We start from the raw sequence: 17,823 nt of genomic DNA on the forward strand, positions 1-17,823 counted from the left end.
TTTAAACTCAAACATCAGATTTTAAATCAGAAATATGTGCTTTTTTTTTTTTAACTTCTGGATTAATAACAAAATACCAATAAAAACAATGAGCTCTCTAGTTATAGTTAAAACTTCAGTTAGTGGCAGAGGCTACTCATCATTTACTCTATGAAAGCCCTTTACCTGTGAAGAATCCTAATTTTTTTGTGAAGTGAACCCTCTGCCAGCTGTAATGGAGGTCCTCAGCTCTTGAGCAGCAAAAGTCGCAATGAACATCTGAAAATGTTTCTAAACATACACCTTAGCCACGTCAACACAATTCAATCGACAGAGTTCATTAGTGTGCAGTTTTTTCTCTGGGAGGTCATCATTTTGCTCCAGATAAATGTGACCGATATTGAGATGAAGTTTTGTTTAAGTTGGAAAACCCCATCAGGCCACACGCATCCATATGACAATAGCATCGTATTCAGCCATCATTTGTGTACAGCCAGTTCTCGATGACAACAACTGTGGCAAATTTGGGACGTAACAATCAAGCCGTGATTTGTTTAAAGGAAAGTCTCCAAACTGGTGAAACAGAATTTGGCTGGCTTTTTATCTTATTTTGAATCCATATCCTTTAAAGACTCAAAATTACATGAAATTACTTGTCAAGAGGTACATTTTCTGTGGTGTGTTCTGGACAGGTCAGGGAAACCAATAGAGGCACCGATAAGAAAAAGACAGCAGCTGAATTCTGATGTGCTCTGTGGCTTCCCTGCAGCTGTGTCATGGCAGGACTCAGAGTCTGACAGGCCCACGCACGCACACCACACACACACACACACACACACACACACACACACACACACACACACACACACACACACAGGGGGGTGGTTGCGGTCAAAGGGGGGCCAGTTTCTAAATGTCAAGGGGTATTTATGGATGAAAGATGCATGGGAAAGGGGGAGTGGGAGGGTGACATGGTTGGTGATGCACAGATCGTGCAAGTTAAGTGAAAGTATCTTCATGCTGGTGTCTTTTGTTTTTGTGAAGGTATCTTCTACCACCCAGTCACAGCTGATGGGAAAAACAAAAGTGTTTTCGATAGCCGTAATGCATCGGTAGGATGCAGCCCTAATCTTACTGCTTACGTGATATGATTAAAAAATGAAAAGCTATTAAAGACGTGTAGCGTCATCACAAAAGAAATCCAGTTTGCAACAAAATGAAAATGTCAGTAAACCAAATCATTTGTGAATTGTTTATCAGTAGTGTGTGAGTGTGATTTCCTGCCCTGAGAGGCCTTCCTCTGACTGCAGGCACAGTAAACAAAATTCATCCCATTACCACTTTTACATCTTTGGGGAAACACACAGGTACGCCAGCTACCTCAGGGATAAAACGTTTACACATATACTGTATGAGGAGCAGCCATTTCTGCAACTGTTTGTCAAGGTGTTGTTGTTTTTTTTATCAGTCCTTGTGTGTGTGTAATCGTTTCCTTTAGTTCTCCGCCATGAAGTTCCCTCTGTGGAGCAGGAGAAGGATTTGGGGATTGAGCGAGTAAGGAAGACGGCACTGTTCTCTGAGTAAAAATAGTGGTGTAAATCTACGTAGGATGCAATGAGTCATCACATTATTGTGCAAGGGGGGAAATACAATAACTTTACTGTAACGAGCTTATGTAGGAAAAGAATTGCGAAGCTATCTCATATGTTAACCTCAGCAATGATTTTAAGATTCACTTTAAAGGCACGTCTGCGCTCAGTTTACTTGAGATCTTTCTACCTGCATATTACCTGGAGGACAGCCAGGCAGCCAGCCCTGTTGGCTGCTCCAAAAGTTAAATTGAAAATAAAATATGTGAAAGGGTGATAGATGGGTTTTTGCCAGGGCTCTTCAACACATCAAATCAATCACTTTTAAAGCTTTCTGTTATATTTCTTCTTCTAATCACATATTTTTGTTTATCTACTGCCTGTGGTTGTTAGAGAGATTTGTTAGATTTATTAGAGATTTTCAATGTTGTTTCTCACCTGGATGGGAAGCACGATGAGTGCCACGAAGATCATGATGACCACCAGGAGCTGCGAGGGCCAGATTTGGGGGGTGACATCTCCAAAGCCCACCGTGGAGAAGGTGACCACACAGAAGTAGAGCGAGTCGAACAGGGTCAGGTTGTTGCCCGCTCGTTCGAGGTGTTGGATGCCGCAGATGCTAATGGAGGGCGGCAGGGTGGGAAAAATGGAGAAAGTATAAAGAGGAAGTAAGCATCATAGCAGACTTCAGATGCTGGGTGAAGTATAGGCGCCTATGGGTGGCATTATACATGGAGAGCACTCTTTCACGCCTGTGTGTACGTGTGACTGGAAATGGGGGTGGATGCATGCTTGAGCGCCTTTGTGGGACACTGTATATTTGTGTTTATAGGTGTGCGAATGCAAGCTGCGCTTATTATTGTGTTCTTTAAGGGATAGATGAGTCAACAGGCAAATGTCAACCCTGAAATGGTCGGGGAGCTTAATGTGTGTAGGATCTTATGGATTAGCTCAGGCTTTCACACCAGATATGCAGCGAACTGACACATCCTCCACTGCACAGAAGCAATTGCCAGTCGTCATTTCAGAGCACTATATCTTACTCTCACAGTTACCAATTACCTCTCTGTCTTTTCCTCAGTTAGCTCGAGGAGCAGCATTTTTTATTGTCCAATATCAATTTCTTTCTACATGTATCACATTATTGCTTTGCTTCTCTTGTCCATCTCAGCCTCTTTCTGCTCCTTTCCTGACCCTGTCCACAGCTATGACACCTTTCACTGCCTGTCCAAACTCCATTTAAGTCTTTCTTTTCCTTCCTTGTCCTTTCAGTTCAGTGTCAGCAGTGAGGGTACCCACCACGTAAACATGAGGCAGACCAGCGTGCTGATTAGTATCACCACCTGGTTAAACATGGCTGAGTGCGTCCGCTGGATCGCCCTATGGAGATCATTCTGCAGAGAGACAGACATAGATGTGGCTTAACGTATGGAAACCACAACAGCCCAAGAGCTGCATTTTTAAAGTGTGAAATCAGGTTAAAGTGATGGATAAAAAGAATAAGACAACAAAAACATGATGGATTAAATATAAAAATGCGCAAAGGAGATGAAATTAGCCAAGTGTTGGAATATGTGGAGCAGAGTGGGAGACAAATGGGAAGCAAGCTTGGACGACATAGGACAGATGGAGGCAGTGAATGTGAAAAATGTCAATACCAAGCCAAAGTTTAAATATTTTGTGACGTTTCTTCCCTTCATGGCAGAAAGAGGTGGTGAGCTGAAATGGCACAGAGAGCGCCAATCGCATGCCACCAAAAAAACATAACAGAGATGTTGAGATGAAAGTAATGACAAAATTGGATAGGGAGATAATGCTTCACTCACTATCATGTTCTCCAGAGCGTGTTTTGCCAGCCAGCAATTGAGAAATACAGGGATGAAGAGATTTCTGAAGGAGGGCAAAATCACCTGTCGAGTAGAGAAAGCGTCAGTCTGCTTGGCTGTTTTATCACGTTTTTTCACATGTTGTACACAGTCACAGGGTCTCTCGAGAGGGGAGGGTTTGTGTGAGCAATGTGCATGTTGTGATAGCATTTCTGTATTAAGTGTTAAACATGTGGTGTGTGTGTTCTGCTATGCTTGAGTGCTGTGAGTCCTTCCACTCACAGTGATCATGAAAGGAATGGCGCTGATCATCTCCAGAATAAAGGGGACACGTAACACTTGCTCCCAAACGTTGCCCTGGAAACATAAACCAAACACAGGGGTCAGGAAACTCCATTGTCATGGCGACCTTCTGTAATTACCACATAACAGGTTTGATTACGGAGAGTGGATGAGACGAATTGACCGGCTTTTGCACCATAGAATTAATTGGGATGTATAAGGGTTATTATACAACTCCCTTGTGCCCCTTGAGAAAAGAAACAGCATTACTAGGTTTCCTCTAAGCTTTACCGTTCAATTAGGATGTCAGCCATGGCTGTTTTTATGTGTCTGCCACCTGCATATGGCTGTGCTAAATCTGACTAGTGTAGGTGGACAGGCACAGGGTATGTCCACAGGAATCAGCCAGCTCTAAATGCTAAGGTCTCTAGCCTCCAGAGTAATCTGCAAAGTGAGCCCTTTATTGGCTTATAGTGTCAGGTACATCAAAAGTAGGGAAACCCATTGGTGAATCGGCCCCCCGCTAGTGCAACACAGGGGCCTCCCCTAAAGTCTGTCTGATGTGTCAATAACAGGATGGTTGCTGAGGCGGGAGCAGTTGCATTTGGAATGCCGCTAAGGGGCTTTCCAAATGCAAGTGTATAGGAGGAGCATCAGGGGAGAAAGGAAACTTTAGTTTAGTAGAGTGAACACAGAGTAGTGCAAAGTGGACAAACCACCCTCAAGCATATTGCATGTATGCATGCACAGTCAAACACAAACACACACACACACACACACACACACACACACACACACACACACACACACACACACACACACACACACACACACACACACACACACACACACACACACACACACACACACACCTGACACATGTACCCATACACCATAGCCGCAGACATCACAAAAGACTTTAAATTGGCTGTTGCCTTTGTAACTCACCTTGTAGCTGAGATACACGAGCAACATTGTTTCTGAAAAGCTGATGAAAACTACAAGCACCTGAAAAGAGAGAGAGAGTTATAGAGATATTGAGAAAGAGATGCAGACAGAGAGAGGAGTCGGAAAGAGACCAGAGCAGAGATAAATTAGGAGTCACAGAGATGGAAAAGAAGAACGTGGGTGGAATCAGTAGGCGTGCTGATGATTGAGCTTCAGAGGGAACAGATTTAAGAGAAGCAGTCTGGTGTCTGATTGTGTACGTGTGTGTGTGTGTGTGTGTGTGTGAGATCACACTGAAAATGTACATGCTTGTCAGATAAAATGATCGGAAATGAAATGCCGATAAAAACAATAAAAAAGGAATGCTGAAATTATGACGTGCACCTGTGTGTGTGTGAGAGTGTGTTCATGTATGCAGATGTGTGTAAACAGACTGAGGCCTTGTTTTAACAGGATTGTAGTGATATATCTGACCTGCAGTGCCCACAGCGGTAGAGGTCTATCCACCCAGATGATCAATTTCCTACACAGCGGAAGAAAAGGAAAGAATAGAGAGGAGAGAGACGTGTCAAGACAAAAATTAGACGAAGGCCTCTAAAATGGACAAAATATAGAAATTATTTTCTGCCCAACACAATGACACAGGGACCATGAACACAACTCATGTCACTACGTTACATTTATTTATGCTATTTACAACTGAACAGTGGAGTGCCCATCTGCCACTGTGCTCATATTGTTGGAGAAGAGAAATCACGCAGCCAAAAAATGTACAGCCTCATTGTGAGAGAAAGGACATTTTTTCCCGCCCAAAGACACCCTTGGGCTTATCGTGGCTGCTTGCCGGCCTGCGCTCTGATTTGCTCCTAGGCGTCTGCTGCCTGGAAGAGGAGGCGGCCCATCCCTTTCCTGAGCTCACCCTGTCAGGCTCCTTATTCATTTGGAGCCAGAGCTTAGCCAGTATCACCAGCCACCAATTAGATCAATAGGTCCCTGAGCAGGAGACATGGCACAGCCTCAGGTCCATGCACACTTCCTGGTTTCTCTCCCTCTCTTTTCTGTTCTATATTACATGTTTTATCTTCACTAGATCATTGTTGATTAGGCTGCACAGGCACTACATACATATTATGTTGACAGGTAATCCACATAGTTGGATTGTGACAAATGACTGTGGATCCACAATGCTCAATATCAGCATCAGTAAAGTGATTGCGTTATATAACGTTTCCGACCAGTGGGCCAGGGTTGGGGGATGCTGGTCCTTCAGGGTGTGCGGTTTCATGGTCCTTGTCTGCAGGCTGAAGCCATCACTCTTAATTAGAGACCTGCATGCTTACCAGTCAAATTCACTCCAGGGACGCGATGTTGTGTTTTGTTTGCTGCAGTTTACTCCGTTCACGCTGCAGGGAAGAAAAAAAGGCAATGAAAGTACCTTCTTGTACAGCTTTTCTTATTTTTGGGGGCATTTTTAGACCTTTATTTGACAGGTCAGCTGAATACATGAAAGGGGAGAGAGCAAGAGAGGCGGAATGACATGCAGCAAAGGGCTGCAGGTCAGAGTTGAACCCTCAATCACTGCATCGAGGAGTAAACCTCTACATATGGGCACCCGTGCTAACAACTGAGCTATCCAGATGCCCTTCTTGTACAGCTTTTCTCACCAAAACGGGACCCTCAGCTCAATTCAAATATCAGTTTACTTTCCTGATTGCATCTTCACCCCCTCTTCTCTCACCATCACATCACATCCAATCCTTTTACAGGATACTCTATACAGACTATTTTCTCTTCTATTGACCCGGTGCACTTGTTCCTGCTATCAGGCCTCCACACTCACAAATACTTTGTTTCACCTCATTAATCCCCTGTTAGCAACATTTCTCTTACCAGTCTTGTCTTCCGTCTTGTGGGTTGTCCAATAGGACTCTGACAATGTAGAGAAGGCAGCTCAGCACTTTCAGAGAAAAGTTAAACATTCGCACTCGCAGACCTGCAATGGAAAAAGAAGACAATCTGTCTTTAAAAAATAAACATCAGCAGCTCAATTTATAGACACATTTTATTTAACTTTAAATTATTACAAATGGTTTATTATATATATATTCTTCCTGCATGATTTTAAAATATGACACTGAATAAAGCTTGTTAGAATGTTTTGGTCTATACTCTATGCACCTAAGATACAAATAAAGGTATAAAAAGACACAACACAGATAAAATAAAACAGAACCAAGAGTAGCTCATAAGCCATTTATCATCACTGCCAAAAAGCTCAAATTGTTTTTTAAAACACAATTTATCACATCCTTTCAATAAATCATGTGCAGTCATGATTTATAATGGTTGGCTTAATGTAGCAGAAAATGTATTTTATCATGTGTGCTGAGAGTTGATCTTGTATCCCTTACACCTCAGACACAGTTAATACACAGTTTATATATAACAGTATGGAATTTAAGCAGCAATTAAAGCAATAGCAAATAGCAAATAGGGTTCAACTAATAGATATCACCATGAAACTTATCCAGTTGATAACTTACATTAAGACAATTCTTTTTTGTATTACAGGTTTTCTGAAATGTTATGTTTAAATTAACAAATTAGGCATATTCTACTTAAATTTGATTTGATGCTGCCTGAAGTAGTTGTTTATTTCTAACACTGCACTGTAACTTTTATTCTTGTATATGCATATAAGACTTGAATCCTATACCTCTAGGAAAAATCAACAGACACAAATAGACAAAGTGAACTAAACACCTTAATGTGTATTTTGGTTGTTTTATTTTCACTAGTCTGAAAAAAGACATGCTATGAAAGCAAAATCGCTTAAAATCTTAAAATTGACCAGTGCATTAAAAAACAGTTTTTTCCCCTATCGTGTTTGATGAAAGCTAAAATTATTTGTTAACGTTTAACTAATTAGGTGCAAGATAGGCTATACACCTGTTTCTACTTCAAGTTACGGTTTTATGAATATAAATGTTTAATGACTTTATGCATGCAGGAAAAAATAAATCTAAACAGTATGACATGTCTATAAAGAGAGAATCTAAGTCACTACACTGACATGTAAAACAGTCACAAAGAGTGGACAAGTTGAACAACTGGTGATGAAATGCAGAGCAAGAATAAAAGCACAAAATAACATTTCTTCAATCAAAAAATAAGACAGGGAAAGTGTGATCCCAAACACAGTCAACTCACTGGATCTTTGGTTTTTGATGAAGAACAGCTTGAGGCGCTCCTTGAAAGTGTTCTCATTCACATAGAACTCTACCTGCACCCTAAGAGAGGGATGGAGAGGTAGGCAGAGACAAAGATAGGGAGGGTGCAAGAGAAAAAAGGTGATTGAAGGGATAAAATACTTCTTTTATGGAGTCAAGTCAAAAGACAGAAGAGAAGAAACAAGTGGAGAGCTGGGAGATAAAAGGGAATAGAATAAAAGGTGAGAAAGAAAGTGTGAACAATTCAGCAAATTGGAGATAGAAAGGGCGATAATGATTATTTGAACACTGAAAAGAATGGAAATAAGACACTGTGGCTGGCTGCATTAAAGACTAATGGGATTTGGAGGAAATGGTGTCCGCCTGCCCATAGGCCCAGACAGCTGCAGTCAGTCTCGTTATCTCCACTGATTAAATATAGAGCAACAAATTACTTCCCTCTGATGTTTCTGCTGAACATGGGAGGCCATAATTACTGCTCTTTCTCCCTTTCCATTCTGGCACCCTCCTGTTAGAGGGACACACACATTTACTGTACACACACACACACACACAGGCCTAAAATACACACACCTGTAACAGGGTCATTGGAAGTATTAGACCATCCTGACATAGACGCTGATGTAGAGACATGATTACAATGACAAAGAGACACTCTTCAGACAGCTCTTTCATGTGATGCAGGTACATAACCAGCAGACAGACTGATGGTGACTGTATTTCCTGTCTGACCACCTCAGGGGAGAATTCTCAGTAGCTCTCCTTTCATCCTATGAGGGGAAGAGTGGATGACTCAGGTAGAGGATGAAAAACGCCAGGCCCGGCTCGCTGGTGGTCTCCTCACAATACACAGACAGATGAAAGTGAGGCAGAACAACTGCAATCTATTATGTCTGCAGGAAGAGATGGGTAGGGGGTTCCTCCCAGGGTTCCAGAGTGACTCTACCAGCACCCCACATAGTCAGACACACACGGACCAAAACCAACGCCACACTTTCCCAGCCACACAGGCAACTTTCCTCTGTGTTGCTATGGAAACACAGGATTCGTTGTCTTTTCCCCCCCTTTCACATGAGCAGATGTGAGCAAACACATACTTGTGAAGCGTATCAGAGCCGATAGTCCGCTTCAACGTTTTGACGGCTCCCTTCATTCTCAGCAGCCTGCTGACAATAAGGCTTTTGCGCACATGATGTAAAACAGAAGAACATGCAGATTTGCACAGCTCCTGCTGCTCAGGGGTACACCTTTGGGATGATGAGACACTCTGCAGTGTTTGTCTTAGACAGTCAAGTAAGGAAATATTTTGTGTGTGTGTGTGTTGTGTGTGGGGGTGAGTTGTACTGTACTAATCAACCATATGACTGCATTGACGGAGTTCTTTCATGCACAGAGCAATCAAACAGTCAATGCATGGTGGCAATAAGTTCAGGGATATATTTTCACACTAATTTTTTATAGGTCCTAATCAAAATTTGAGGGATCACAAATGGTTTACACAATGCTTCAAGACTAAGTACAGCAAGTAAAACAGTTTTTCCATGCTGCAGAATATTTTCTGCATCCTGTGAACAACAAAGCTAAAATGTTAAGGCAGGCAGAAGTGGTAAGGATATTGTTTTCTCCTTAGATAAGAAAACATGTGGTTGGAAATTCAACAAGAATAAACCTATTGATGATTCTTTATGCAATGCAAGGCCAGACTACTACAGTGAAAACCCTGGACTAATTTAGCACTTAACCACAACACAAATCATTCTGAACACATTTATTAAAAGGTAATCAAAAAGTATAAAATATACACAAACTAGGTTTATTCCAACGATGATGTATTTAAGATGATTGAATTACTTATCACAATGTAAGGAGGGTAAATGGTAATCTGTAACGCATTAACATTTCTAAAGTAACCTTCCATGTATAAACCGTCCATAAAGAACTAATGCCATCCTGTGTTCAAGCACACATTCGAAATGGGGCATTATGAATAGAAATGTGTTAGGTTTCTCACAGCAAGATTAGATCATTGCCCATGTGTTGCAGGTCTTCTTAAGAGTCCGCTGTGTTAAGTTTTGGATAAAATCCTCATAACAAACCAAAATGGTAAAATCTTTAATGTACACTTTCACTCCTGCATCATCTTTTACAACCAAATCGATCAGGCACTGCACCTTCACGCCTGACCATGAGACAATGTTTTTATTATTTGCTAAATCTCTAGTTTGTTATTGCTTTACAACACTTAAGCTGACATATGTTGCTAAATCCAGCCATCTGTGCATTTAATCATTGATCAAAGTCCTTAAAGCCTCTTTGAACTATGTGAGAAGAAGTTGTGATAGCTTCCCAGAGGATGAGAATAATTTCAGAGGTCATTTTGCCTTTGATGTGTTTCTCTGAGCAAAAGCTGTTCCACTTGAGTGTACAACAGAGGATGAAAAGTAAAGTGGAAATATAGGCCAATAAACAGTTGTGCTGTGGTATAGATTGAGAGTCGCGATCTTTAATCTAAGGAGAGGATGGGGGGTTGGGGGGGACACACACATTAAAAACTCATAAAGAGAATTATTTCAAAACAAAAGACACACAAGCACATCACAGTGGCACTTCTGGGCAATATACACGTATCAGCCCCCCAAAGCCCTCCAAAAAGCACAGGGAAAATAAATGAGTAGTTGAGAAAAACTGCTTTGGGACACATTTGTGTGAAAAAAAAAAAAAAATAAAACATGTGTCGCTGGATTAAGGAACAACAATTTGAGTGTGTCATGTAAGATTCATCAGGCGACAATAACCCCCAAAAGAGATCCCGCTCTTTTTCTCGCTGCTCTGCTCCACATTAAAAATATAGGTTTATCAAACTAATTATTTTTGAATCAGGCATCTGAGATCATCTCATGGGCTCTAATAAAGCAAGAACATCAGCTTTAACAGCTGGAAACAAGAGAACACAAGAAAATGGCATGGCATAAACCTGAGCCTTGGGAGAGAATTTGCATTTCTGCATTTGCATGTACACTCTGAGAGTTGAAGTGTGAAAGACAGAGAGAAAAGAAAGAGGGAAAGAGAGAGAGAGAGAGAGAGAGAGAGAGAGAGAGAGAGAGAGAGAGAGAGAGAGAGACAAAATTACAGACAGATAAATAGACACAGACAGATGGACAGAAAGACAGAGGGGGACATGCGGAGGAGGATCTTTGAGAGAGCGATGGAGCTAAACCTTGTTCTCCTGCTGCTTCTACCCATGCCTGTGCTCCATAATGACACAGCACAGGCAATCTAATGACACAGTGGAAGAGACTAAAGAAACCCAAATGTATGCGTGTAAACAGCTCATCATTGGCTCATCAAAACCTCCAAACACAACTCAGAAATAGTATTCATACCAGTGAAGTAGAAGAAAAAAAAAACCAAGAAATAAGGAAACCGAGTGAAAAATTCTAATTAAGAAAAAGGGAAATTGATATTTCGAGCACGCCTTTGAAAAACCTAATCCAGAATACATATTAAAACATGCTGTAAAGGAAAAGAAAGGATGAATCTGAATGTCCAGAAAAATCAATCACACATATGATTAGGTAAAGGCTGCCTGAAAGGTCTGTCACTGCTGTGATATAAAAACGAGGACAATTTATAAGATCTACAGATTAGAAAAGGTAAGGGCTCAGAAGAAGAAGCTGTTCCCGTTGACTGGAAGAAACATGTAGCGTCTGGAGAACCATTCTATGGAGAAATGCTGATGGCCATAAACCAGTTTATTACTCAGCATGCTGTATTGCTTAAGATTAAAGTTTGAATAGGGGATCCTTTAAGAAACGAGGGCACAGCTACAAGAGCGAAGACAGGAAAAATGACACAAAGGCACAAAATAATATGTATAGACTCCAAATGAGGGCAGGAGAAATTCAATGGGATGACAATAGGCGCCTTCATCCAACCAATGGTTGACAGGGCAGCTTGTCCCTGACCCAGATACACAACCGTCACACACATTAGACTGTCCTAATGACAGGTGGAGAAAAATAAAAAGGAAAAATAAATGAAAAATGAAAATAAATGTACAAATCCCCTGCCTTTCTTGTGGTAAAAAGGCACATTTTTCTTTTAACACTGATGATGCACAAGGTTATGCTGACTGAAGAGACAGATGAAAATAATAACTTAATTATGACAATGAATCCTTGTCTGGAGAAAATCAACTGGTTTATGTTGTGACCGATCTATCTATTATTCAGTCCACTGTGCGTAATTACATGTATCTGTAGCATCCAACAATCACTCTTTCTACCCCACCAGCTGGGGAAAAGCACGGCAGGAAAACGACAGCCATCATTTAAAACAAATGCATAATGTATATTGACAGTAAGTAAGCGTGCACTGCAGCCATTTCCCCCCTTCCCTGTGACGTAAACCATGCAGCCTTGCCTCCTCCTTTCCTGAAATGATAATTTACTATTTATTGCTTAAAGGAGGATCTGTTCTGTTGACACATCTCCTTTGTTGACCTGAAGGACAAACAGAACACAACAGTTCAGTGTTAAATTCACAGAAAAGCCTAACTTAAATCTATGATGTGCTGACAAAAGAAAAAAATGCTGCAATCATTCGTCTATTGAGAAACTAAATGTGGCTTAAAGTGATGCACAACTCTATCAAAAGCCATCCAATGACATTCTATCCCTTCAGATTACATTAGCCTCGGATGATGCACAGACATTTAACATTTGATCAAATCAATGTGAGATATCATTCCGCTCTAAAGTCGTCTTTAAATCACTGCTTTGGCGATTACATAAGTGACGCAAAAGGAGTGCAACTTGAGAGGTATCATTTATATTGCCTGTCCCTGTTGTCTCTGTGGTGTATTAAGCTAACACAGTTTGGGAATAGGGGAGCTGCGATCAGTGGACAACTGTGTTTGTGATCCCCAACAACAGCGTGGCACAGCAGCTCCCTGACCCCACTCTGATGCCACAGGGCCTTACAGCAACATCGAACACACCGCTAGAGCCCAGAAGTGCTCAGACACAAGCTAGTCAGCCCAATGGCTGTGTTAGTATCCACAGCAGGAAGGCTCTTAAGTGTTGACAGTTCCCATCTAACCGAAAGGCTGGTTAGGGAATTCAATATCTAGCTTATTAAAGCCAAGCGGTGGCAGAAAAATCTCTAAAAATAGCCTAAAAGAAACATGTGTTTAGATAACCACCAGGGACACACCCTGCACTGTTCTTTCTACAGCCTTGGGCTATTGCCAATCAATGATAACAATGAAAAAGAATACAGCTTTAATATAACATATCAAAAATGTATCTTTTACTGCATATGTATATTAAATTATCTACACATAGCCACAGCTGGAATACAAGGAACAATAAACTCTAATTGTACAACCAAACTGAAGTGTCTCTCATTCTGCCTTCAATGTCTCTCACAAAGAGAGTGGTGGCTCATGTTCACCAGGCATTATGTGCACAGTATTCTTTGCAGCAGGGTCATGCTCAGAGACTGTATATAAGCCCTCAGCCCTCCATCCTCCCACCGTGCCCTGTCATTTGTTCTCAAGACGGATCTACTATATTTAATGTTCAGGCCTACTGGAAACCTTTCCTCTTCGCCAGTATTAATTAAGATGTTGTTTTAAGACACTTTTGTTTAATTAATAACAATGGACATTCGTCAGACCTAAAACTTTGGTTTTATTAGCCTACCACACTCTCGGCCTCCAGCTTTCAATCAACTATGCAGAGCTCCCATTTGATTTCCATTAGCAACTGGATGTTTTTAAAGTTAACTTCACTTTAGATGTTTACCAGCAGATATGCCTGCTCCCTCCCTACATCACCCCTTCTCTCTCATCCAGCTGGTAAAAAAAAATCACCTTTTCTCAGAGTGACTCTTCTCATCATACAACCCATTTGTATTGCTAATAACCTCCCTTTATACAAGCTCTACAGGCAAAACCCTTGACAGAGTTGGCTATCATCTTTCAAAACTGCCTTATAAATGATATAACTGAAATTTACATGAGCTCTGAGAGGCTCACTAAAGGACTCCAGCGTCCATAGAGAAAACTGGTATGAATGTTGACAATATTGATGGATTAGATTGAATAGATTAGGCTTGACTGGAAGAATTAAGAAGGAGGCAAAGGGAGTTGGAGCATTGGGATATAAAATGGCAGAGAGACTGAGACAGAGATTAAGTGAGAGAAGATGTGGAGGTGACAGCCAATAAGAGATTGTTTTAACGACAAAGGGCTGTCATTTGTATGCTAATCCTGGACTCTGAGGATGACTCCCACTGAGGCTTTCTATTGTAGAGCAATGGAGACTCTGTTGAACTCAATTTGTAAAACATTAGGCATACAAGTTGAGCTAGGAGTCACGTGTGTGTTTCTAGTACATAAGCCAGAAAATGTATTATTTTGAGAATTCTATATACTGTACATATAATGTACACAAACAAGTTCATTTGTCAATGGAAAGTGCTGAGAATAGGAAGGTGGGTGCATTTGAGTGAAAGATACAGAAAGCTAGCTTACTTTACAGATTTAACCAGACTGTGAGAAAATGTATACAAAGTCAAAGACTATTGCTAATATCAACAACCACCCACTTTAGGTCTCGATATCATGTTCATTTTAGGCAAAAACCACAAAAATGAACAATTACATTACCATGACATTTTCCAATCACGGTCAAGGAAAAGTGATTAGGAAAAGACAAGACTTTTTTGACTATTCGACCGCAGCCCAGGATTTAATTGCTAAGTCATCTGGCTTTTCCTCGGAACATAAGCCTCTGACTCACTGCCAGAAAATATAAATGGTGTCGGTGTAACCAGAACATTATCACTTAAATGTTCCTACTTCTCTCTCCTTGAAGCATTCCTTTAGCAGTAGGACACACATTCACTGACTGATAAATTTTCAAGTGCAACCTTGATTAAGGTTATGGGTTATGGGGACTACACAGATAAAGATATTGGTTGTGACCAAACTTTCAGCAAAAACACTATTCAAATGTTGTCTGTGAGAAAAGGCTTGTTTCTGTCAAGGACACTGGTCCACTAAAAAATAGAAACACTGGCAGAGGTAGAAAAAAGAGGCCTAAGATAGTAATAACACAATCAGGAGAATAAGAGATCCCTGTGTGTAAAATACATTTTTAAATCAATTCCCATCTTTAAAAGTCTGTGCTGAAAATTGCCTCCCCGGAGAGCCGTTCAATAGCTACAGCAGGGGAGGAGTGGTGGTGGATGTTAAAACAGGGTGATGTATGGACACAAACCCAGAGAGAGGCAAGCTGAGAGGAGAGGTTGACAGAAAGAAGGCCCACAGAGGATGACAGAAGAGGGATTATAAGGCTCAGTAATGTATGTTTTCCCAGAGCAGAGTGCAACCATATGTGTCAAGGAGATAAGTTATGCGTACACATGTTGACATTTCGATGTGTGAGAGCTTCTGTGCGGGGACGCATCGATACTGTATGGAGCTATTCTGTGCACCTGAGCCCTTTGGGACCGTCTGGGTCTTTGAGGATGTTAGTTAAAGCTACCCCTGGATTAATGGACATGACAAACTCTGTGTGATTCAGCTGTATAATTAAGCATTCTGTCACTATCAATCACAGCTTCCGCTTTCCTTCTAATCACTCCGTTTTATAGCCACTAATAATCCCTGGACATCTCAATCGCTTTCTCACTCTCTCAAGTGTCGTTTATTTATGAAATGCTCAGACACACACACACACACACACACACACACACACACACACACACACACACACACACACACACACACACACACACACACACACACACACACACACACACACACACACACACACAGCATGTGTGCACTGGACATCACAGCTCTGCAATATGACAAAATAAATGTAGCATACACAGCCCACACATGTTTAATTCATACCATAGTACCTTCTAGTGCCCTTAAAGTGTTCAAAACCCCTGAAAACACTCATCCACATCATGTGTTTAGAGGGTATTACAGCACATATGTGGTACTGACACACAAACAGTCCTCTCAAACTGTCTCAGCAGTCTGGAAACCAACCAAATTGATTACAACCACACTGTCACTATACCCCTATTTTGTTTCTGAAATTATTCATGCTGTTGTCAACTGTCTATTGGCTTGCCTCTTTTAGAGGATGAGGAGCCTGGACTATAAAAAGTCCTGTCCTTTTGTCTCATGCTTCCAAGAAACAAGCAGCAACCCCGCTCCTACTGAACCTCTGTAATCAAGTGACTGAGGTCACACTGCACTCAGGATCGGAAACATTAGTCCTTGGGCAATAGCCGGAAAATTACAGAAGGCCAAGAAGAGCACGGCCAGAGTAAGCAGGCCTAAACTTTAGCTGTGCAAACTATGACCCTTTCAGAGGTCAGGGGTACAGTAGGGATACAAATATACAGTAGCCGTTAATGGTATGATTTATTATTATGATTATTAATATAATAATAATTATTGACATCAGGCCTCTATGGTAGCATGCAGCAGTGTCTCTATAATGAAACCAGGCAATGTCTGAACCCGGATTGATTTCTTCCATGCTCTCAATAGTAAGTTTCCCCAATGATCTAATTCGAAACACCCACTCAAGTCCACAAGCAAGTGTCTTGGTCCTCATTTCCACCTAGCAACAAGAGACACCAAGCGTGAAATTGAGGTTATGGTTTTCCATTAGACAGCATTATGAAATAGCCGAAATTAAGCAATGCATATCCTATAGCATTTCAAATCTTCTGCCCTGCAATGGAGAGTAAGCAAAGGTTAACTGCCGGTAACTATGCACCCACTTAAAATCGCCTGTGGCAGATGGGTCTCTGCATATCACAGACATTATGGCATGAGGAGAACATAAATAGGGTAACACACTATAGGTCTACCCTTTAAATTTGAATTTAGTTTATTTTGCACAATAAAATCAAGACAACAATAACACACACAAAAAAATAAAGACTGTGCAGGTGAGATTAAGAAAACCCCTAGGGGCTTATAGAAGGAGTCTCACCTAAGGAAGAGATGAATAATATAGATAATTAACAATTAATCAGACAGGTCTTAAGCCTCTTTTTATAATTCTTGACAGAAGTTGCAGTGTTAATATACCTGTTCCATAGCTGAGCTCCCCTATATCTAATAGAGAATTGGCAGAGCCTAGTACGGAACATTGGAAGATGTAAATATTTGGCATGTCTTGTATTACAACTGTGTGCATCAGCATTAGACTGAAAAAAATACTACACAAGGCATTGGAATGGAAGCTGGCTGATGCAAAGTACTTGGTACTTATTTATGTTAAAGACTGATAGAATCTTGAGCTCTTTAAAGAGAGGGGCTGAATGATCAGTCCAGCTGCTAAATGTGGCAATTTCTTTTGCAAAGTAAATAACTTATCAAGGTAAGTAGGATAAGTAGCTCCCCAAATAATATTGCAATTCATGAGGTATGGATGAATTAGGCTATAATAAAGAGTAAGTAAACATTTCTGATGAACCAAACTTCGAAATTTGCCACTGATGCCAATGGATTTAGAAATCTTACTGCAAACAAAATAAATATGCTTCTTCCAGCTTAGACTATCATCTATCAGAATTCCAAGGAAACTTGTAGATGAACCTAGGTAATTGAATTATTTCCAATGTAAAGACAATAATTATATTTGCAATACTTTTTAAGTTAGTTTTTGTAACATTAAGGGATAATTTGTTTAACTGAAACCATTTGGACATGTTTCCTAAATCAGAATTTGCTTTGGCCATGAGAATCAAAAATTCAGAATTTGAAAAACAAATTATTGGTATCATCAGCAAAAATGATTGGAAACAAGGAGGATAATGCTCCAGACAAGTCATTTATATAAATAAGGAAAAGAAGTGGTCCTAGTGTAGATCCCTGTGGGACCCCGCATGTTATAATGGCTCTATCAGATGTCCATCCATTGATAT

The 17,823-nt window shown here is 40.8% G+C and overlaps 1 protein-coding gene across 2 annotated transcripts in view; it reads right to left on the reverse strand.

Moving 5' to 3' along the window:
* LOC120574502 (potassium channel subfamily T member 2) overlaps nt 1-17,823 on the reverse strand; it is a 41,725-nt gene that overhangs the window by 22,608 nt on the left and 1,294 nt on the right. For both annotated transcript variants that reach the window (XM_039824851.1, XM_039824850.1), the window contains exons 2-10: nt 7,835-7,914; nt 6,515-6,617; nt 5,965-6,027; nt 5,099-5,147; nt 4,625-4,684; nt 3,677-3,751; nt 3,395-3,478; nt 2,868-2,962; nt 2,007-2,187 (exon numbers count right to left, since the gene is read on the reverse strand). In XM_039824851.1, the coding sequence (XP_039680785.1) occupies nt 2,007-2,187; nt 2,868-2,962; nt 3,395-3,478; nt 3,677-3,751; nt 4,625-4,684; nt 5,099-5,147; nt 5,965-6,027; nt 6,515-6,617; nt 7,835-7,914 (790 nt within the window). The remainder of the gene's footprint in view (nt 1-2,006; nt 2,188-2,867; nt 2,963-3,394; nt 3,479-3,676; nt 3,752-4,624; nt 4,685-5,098; nt 5,148-5,964; nt 6,028-6,514; nt 6,618-7,834; nt 7,915-17,823) is intronic.

The sequence above is a fragment of the Perca fluviatilis genome, chromosome 15, assembly GCF_010015445.1.
Source record: "Perca fluviatilis chromosome 15, GENO_Pfluv_1.0, whole genome shotgun sequence".
NCBI lineage: Eukaryota > Metazoa > Chordata > Actinopteri > Perciformes > Percidae > Perca > Perca fluviatilis.